Source organism: Engraulis encrasicolus, chromosome 18, assembly GCF_034702125.1.
Source record: "Engraulis encrasicolus isolate BLACKSEA-1 chromosome 18, IST_EnEncr_1.0, whole genome shotgun sequence".
NCBI lineage: Eukaryota > Metazoa > Chordata > Actinopteri > Clupeiformes > Engraulidae > Engraulis > Engraulis encrasicolus.
The window spans coordinates 50,393,603-50,401,102 of record NC_085874.1 but is presented as its reverse complement, the minus strand read 5'-3'; the positions used below and the strand labels follow the sequence as shown (position 1 = coordinate 50,401,102).

The window sequence follows — 7,500 nt, the reverse complement described above, 5'->3', positions numbered from 1 at the left end:
CAAGGTGAAACGGTTGGTACTGGAGACAGACAATGTCCTGAAAGGTTGCATTCCTTGATACTTGTGGTTAGTTCAGAGAGGCAAGCGGAAATGTGTGTGACCGTGGAGTCATCTGGCACAAAGTAACTGTGCTTCATCGGTGTAACAGTAGTATGAGAAGCTGTGAGAACAGATAACATGGCCCAGTGATGTGGTGTAAATGGCAAATAGGAGTCCCAGCACCAGCCCTTAGGACACATCTGTGGAGAGGCTATGATTTGAGGACAGCTGACCTTGCCCTTGATACATGCTAAGAATGATACCACCAGACTCAAAGAATGTCTGGAAGAACTTGAGACACATAAAACTCAATTATTTATCTAAGAGAGATGTTAAATAATCATCTTTTGAAAAAAAAATGCTAGCTGGTGTGTCTGCACAAAGATTTTTAGATTTACTACAAAACAAAAAGATATGTCCATAATCTCTTCTGAAGATATCTTCTGGCTTACTAGAAACAAAATAAAAGAGTAATTTTGAGCTTGGCTTTTTCAGATTTTGAGGTTTTGCATTTTGAAATTTAATGCATATTTAATTAGATATAGTCCAATTACCATATTAAAACATAACATTTCAGGAAACTTGCAATACATTTTTTTCTCACAAATATGTGAGTAATCACCGGATTAAGTTTCATGGTGATATCGGCAAGCTAAATTTGTTGGCCTATTCACCTGGAGTGTCTCTTGACCCTTATAATAAGCCTATGGCAGCCATGTTGAAAAAAACTCATTTCCCAAAATCAGATTTTACTAGATTTTTAGTATGTCATTTAGCAGGTCCAACAGTAATAGAATCCATAAAAAAACCTTTTGTATCAATTTTTTTGGGGTTAAACCCTAAATGTACTCGCCTAATACTGTATGTCAATGTTTACAGTAAGTCTGAAAAATTAAACATTATATGTATTGACCAATTAAGCCCTTATTCTTCAAATAGTTTAACATGTTTTTGAGAGAACTACTACTTGTGATTACAGACGGTTTTATTGCACTCCTAGCAACCAACCAGAAAGCACCATTATATTACAGTGTCATAAGATACGATACAATACAATACAATACAATACAATACAATACAATACAATACAATACAATACAATACAATACAACATGGATTCATATAGTGCAGTATCACAACTATTAAGATCACTCAAAGTGCTTTCAAATACATAAATCCACACATACATATTCCCACATCCACACCCCAGCTCTAGAGGCTGCTGTACAGCGCCAGTTGTACACACCAGGGCTTGACGGTAACTTTTGTGTTTGCTGGCCATTGTGGCTAGTAGTTTTCTTGAGTCACCAGCCATTCAGCTATTCTAGTAGCCATACATTGGATATGTTTCTTTTTTTTTTAATCATGAAATAGTACATCAAACCTCAGATGATGAGGTGTTAAAGCAAGGAAATTAGTTCACAGCTTTCTACATGGAAATAAATCATACAAATAGAAACTGAGTAACTGAGCTTTCTCTTGAGCTTCTACAAATAATTAATACAGAAGGGGAAAAGTGCAGTAGCCTATACTGCAGGCTATTCCGATATGTCATACCATAGAATAAGCTACCTGCCAAATTGGCTAGTGACACTGAAATTGTAACCAGCCACAGCCAAGTTTTACCAGCATTTGGCCGGTTGGCAGGTGCCAGTGTCAAGCCCTGGTACACACACACACACACACACAGTAAAAATAATCCTAAAAAAAGAAGAAGATTACTCTGGAGGTAGTCTTAATATAGTAGTCTAAATTCATAACATCAAGACATGTTTTAGCCCAATACTGTATTATGTACTACGAGTGGTTGTCCTCACCAGCTGTTAAGAGTCCTCCAGCAGTAATGTGCCAGCACCATCAAGACACGCTTGTGACATACCATTTAAAGGGGACACTGTGCAGGAAATGGTCAGAAAAGGTACTGCAACTATGCTGCTCATTGAAACTGGGCTGCCTATTGCCAAATTTGATCTTTACATGAAAGTTTACTAAGTAATAAACAAATATTTTCTAGTATGGTCCAAGTAGAGTCATTTTTGCAGCTAAAAATGGCTATTTTTGGAAATTCAAAATGGCGGACCATGGAGAAGATCCCCCTTTTCATGTATGAAAAGTGCAATTTTTCCAGTCATAATGAATACTTAGAATTTGATGGTGGTGGTAAGTATTCATGAAAAAGGTAACATTAGTGAATGAGCAGCATGAATTCTGGAAATAAACAACCAAAAATCTCACACAGTGTCCCTTTAACTAGACTACAAGTTGTCAGATGCAACACAAGATATAATAGACATAATGAAGTGATATAATCTCCTCACCAGCTGCGGGAGAGCTGTGGCGGCTGAGCGGGAGGCGTAGTAGTGGGCCACCAGCAGCATCTGCTCAAACTCCTCGTGCACCGCAGAGTTGGCCTCCGAAGACTTGCTCATGCTCTCACACTGCACACCGCAGGACCACCGCATCACAAACACAGACAAACCGCATCACAAACACAGACAAACCGCATCACAACCCAGACAAACAGCATCACAACCCAGACATACAGCATCACAACCCTGACAAACAGCATCACAAGCAGCAGAGAGCAGTCATTACCACTCACGTAACGGATTAACTATAATATAATATAATGTAATATAATGTAATATAATATAACATAATATAATGTAATATAATATAATATTATATAATATAATGTAATATAATGTAATATAATATACAAAGCGGATTCCAAAAAAGTTGGGACACTTGGTATTTTGTGAATAAAATAAAAATGCTGGCATTTTCAAAACATTCAATATGTCAATAAGGTAGAGCATTGTGTATAGACAACATATCAGTTGTTAAAGTCAAGCAGAATGATTGTTTTGGGGTAATTATGTGATCATTTAAAATTTCACCCTTGCAACAAATTCCAAAAAAGTTGGGACAGGGCCAATAAAATGCTTTTTATGTTGGATAAGACTAAACACAACACAAGGGAGGAGACTTAACATTTAAATACTTTGACTGATGGCATGATTTTATATAAAAAATAGATATTTTGATATGCGAGACATGGTTTCAGCAGCTCAACTGATAGGTGTGTTCTTCGACTTGTTTACCTTCTTGTTATGCTTAATATGTGGCATATCCTGACTGCAAGAAAACAATTTTGTCACCTGTTTACTCTTATGATGAAACCACACTGTTGGAACATAGTAGAGATTGAAATTTGCCATCATTGTGGGGCAATATCTTAAGGCTGTGCTCCAAAATATCATGCCTTGGTAGCTATGTATGCTGTTTAAAGTCTGAATATATCATTCAGCCCTCATTTTAATGCTCTACATGAGTAAAAAGACCATAACCAAGGCATCTCTGCACTCCTTTACCATCATATATGCTGTCTTTCAGACTGACCACTAAATCAAGCTGAAGTATTCATTTTCTTCATAACCTGGAGGGTGCATGACTCCATGATTTTAAAAAAGAATGAAATATTTTCCATTCTGTAATAAGAGGACAGTTTCACATGTCTCCTATGTCCATCTAGAATGAGCTTTGCCACTTGCAACACTGTTTAATGTCTGTATCATGTGCCTTAATCAAGTGTTGTGTTTATGGTCATTTTTTCAACAGCTGTCATTGTTGGAGTGTCATAGTTTGCTTATTGACGATGGGTATGTCATGATCTCATAACTCGTGCAATGATTTTACAGAACTCTACATTACAGAAATAGGCCTTATATGCCTGCAATTTTGATAATTCAATCTTTCTGTGTAATAGATCAGTAATTAGTCCCTCAAAATCTTCGCTACTGAGTGCCACAACCTCTCTGTGGTGGTATTTTATTTGTGCATTCATGTTGGCAGTCAATATAGTTCCTTTCAAAATATTCCTCCTTGTGTTTTTTTTTAGAATTATTCAGCTATTACACCAGTTTTTGGCCCTGTCCCAACTTTTTTGAGATTTGTTGCATGGGTCAATTTTTAAATGACCACATATTTCCCTCAAAACAATGCTTTTCCCTCATTTTAACTGTTCCTATGTTGACCGTGTGCCATTTTGCATCTTATGCATGGATTGAATGTTTTGAAAATGCCAGCATTTTGATTTTATTCACAAAATACCAAGTGTCCCAACTTTTTTGGAATCCGCTTTGTAATATAATATAATATAATATAATATAATATAATATAATATAATATAATATAATATAATAGAATAAAATATAATATAATAGTGTACCAGTTCAGCAAATACCAGAGCCAGCACAAAGTCCCATAGTGAGGTCCACATACAGTAATGTAATGTAATGTAGTATACAGTAGCGTAGTGTACTGTGGTTTAATAGACATGTAGAGTAATGTAGAATACAGTAGCGTAGTGTACTGTGGTTTAATAGACATGTAGAGTAGTGTAGAGTAGAGAATACAGAGTAGTGTAGAATACAGAGTAGTGTGCCACGGCCTTCATGAAGTCCTGTAGCCAGGCCCACATGCAATGTAGCGCAGTGTAGACTTTCTCTTTCTCTTTCTCTTTCTCTTTAGTAGTATAGTGTACCAGTATACAGTAGTGTAGAATAGTGTAGAATAGTGCAGAGTAGAATGGTGTAGTGTAGTGTACCAGGGCCAGCATGAAGTCGCGTAGTGCGGCCCACATGTAATGTAGCTTGGTGTAGAGCTGTGTAGAATTGTGTAGTGTAGAATAGTGTAGAATAGTGCAGAGTAGAATGGTGTAGTGTAGTGTACCAGGGCCAGCATGAAGTCGCGTAGTGCGGCCCACATGCGGTAGGACTCCGCATTGTCTCTGTCCGTCTGACTCAGCAGCTCCTGGTACATGCGCTTGTAGATGTTGAAGTTCTACAGGGGGGAGCACAACAAGGGGCCAGGTATTAGGGTTAGGGTTAGGCAAGTAAACAACAAGTTACAGATAGGTTACAGGGGGTCAGCTGGAGACAATTACATCACTAGATTGCATGAAGCTGGGTCAAAGACGTCCAAAAAGGAATTGTCATTCAGTGTAACGGATACCTTCTGCTGACTGTAACTGTAAAAAACATGACTCTTTTTATTTATTTATTTTTCCAGTGAATTCATGAAAGCCTCGGCTGCCATCCATTCACTTGAAACAATTTAAAAATCTTGTTTTTTTACAGTTACAGTCAGCAGAAGGTATCCGTTACACTGACTGACAATTCCTTTTTGGACGTCTTTGACGCTGCTATGTGTACATCAAGAGCAATCTACGCTACCAGAGCGACGCCGGTCATTATTTCTCTATGGAGGGTCAGCGAATAAAGCGACGAAAAGTGAAATCAACGGTAGTAAAGCGACCTGAGCGTCAAGGGCAAATTTCAGAGATAGAAGAAGTCAAGCTAATATTATGTTACTGAGCTATGACGTGGTTCGGTGAAAACCAATAGGAATGTTCATATCTCTGAATGTCCCAGCCAGGCTGTCAAGCCAGAGCCGCTATGTGATTAGCTGAACCACGCCCAGAGCGCATAAAGCAAATTCATGGCGAAACTTTGTCAACAGCCTCGGCTTCTCGGGTGGGTCGTAGGCGGTTTCTGGTGTACACATAGCCTAAGAGAAGAGGAAAAAAGAAAAAAGTATTTTGCCAATTGGTTCAGTAAGTAGCCAGGTGAACTTAACTGGAGAGAGTTCAATCACTAGCCATGCAAACTGACTATGGTTAGTTTACTTTACTGTCCCTTTTATAGCAAATGTAACATTATCTACCAGCGAATGTCACAGAGTTAGAGTTAGAGCCAGATATGTTGCACAAGCAATATCTCACAGAATTCTGTGAAATGAACACAGACCATTGTGACTTGAAATCCTTGACAAGTTTCACAGATTTTTTTCCCACAAAATTCTGTGATGGGGATCACGGAAGTGCTTTTCATGACGGGTCCATGGAAGAACGTAACTCTATATTCCCACAGCCTTTTGTTCCAACGAAGGTTCTCTTAGGGGTTTTTCTTTTTGTAATTTTAAAGAGTTAGGGATAGAGACTGATTTGGTCTGAGCACAACTTACATTGTTACAGCATTCTCTTGTTTAGCAATAGAATGTGGAATCGACCAAAATGTACCTGGAACTTTCCTCCATATGATATGGGATTGCCCACCAGTGGCTCAGTTTTGGACTAGGGTTGCAGCCACACTTTCTAATTTACTATCAGTGACAATACCAGTTGATGTCCCAGTGTTGTTACTTAATGACCTGTCTGAATTGAATATTGATAGGTTGAAGAAGCGCATTGTATTAGCTGGCCTGACAGCTGCAAAAAAAAAGATTGTATTACGATGGAAACCTCCCCAAGTGCTCAGCACCAGACAGTGGATTCTGTCGTTTTTGGATGTAGTATATTACTATATAACTATCAACAGCTCGGGTTCATGGAGCCACTGAAAAGACTCTAAACAGCTGGCTTCTTGTAGCTGACTCTCTGAAGCAAATTATAAGGTGATTTATCTGTATTGTCTAATTGTGGCTTTTATTCCAGATTATTATGTATTTCTTTGCCTTTGTCTTTCTATGTTTTTTTTTTCCCTTTGTTGTTGGTTATGTTTTTCCCATTGGCACGACTTGGTGGGTGTGCCTATGGCTATTATTCTTTTGTTGTTATTCTTGTTTTTATTTTTATTGTTATTGGTGTTTTGTTTCTACTATCATGCACCCTTCTGGTGCTGATGTGTGTGGGTTTTTTAGGGGATGGGTGGAGGGATTTGTAGCAGGTGGGTATTTGAGAGGGGAAGGGGGGATGGGTTCCTACTTGCTGTACTCAGTTGTGTTTTTGCTAATTCTGCACTATTTGTTGTAACCATTGAAATCTTTAATCAACATTTGATCACAAAAAAAATATTTGGTATCGACCAACAGGAAAAGGTAGGCTATTTCACCACTGGGTCGTCAAGTTGTCAGATGTAATGACAGACTTAACCCATTTCAACCTGAGGCACCTGCAAAAAACAATTGCTGAATGCCTGAGCCCTATTTGGGGAAAAAGTGCCCTCAGCCTATAAAAACCTACATGTTGTTGGAAAATAGGCTAGATTCTGAGGTCCTGAAATATAATGCATTATCTTACAGCAAGTTGTTCAGGTATTCATTTGTGTTTGCAGGAAATTCTACAATATTTGGTTATAATTAAAAACATTAAAATAAATGTGTCTTGTTGGTGGGCACTCAAACCATTGAGTAGGCCCAGTGACCCCATGTGACAATCATGAGATGAGGATATTGAGTAATTGCCCATTCTTTTTAGGAGAGCCTACAGAGGTCATCAAACATTGTTGTGAGACAAGCTGAAAGCTGTCATGTGATGTTTGATTAACTGATTGCTTATTTTCTGAATAAGTCTGAAGTCCATACCAAACTCCTTGAAGTATCATTCTTTCTAGGACACATGATACAGTGATGTCACTCAGAAGCGAAACTATTTGACTTAATCCTTTTTAGGAGGCCAGG

General features: G+C 38.2%; 1 protein-coding gene across 1 annotated transcript in view; it reads right to left on the bottom strand.

The window, feature by feature from the left end:
• Nucleotides 1–7,500, bottom strand: part of ift172 (intraflagellar transport 172) — a 97,807-nt gene that overhangs the window by 9,616 nt on the left and 80,691 nt on the right. Inside the window, exons 41-42 of the mRNA XM_063223751.1 lie at nucleotides 4,774–4,884; nucleotides 2,358–2,477 (exon numbers count right to left, since the gene is read on the bottom strand). Coding sequence (XP_063079821.1) covers nucleotides 2,358–2,477; nucleotides 4,774–4,884 — 231 coding nt within the window. The remainder of the gene's footprint in view (nucleotides 1–2,357; nucleotides 2,478–4,773; nucleotides 4,885–7,500) is intronic.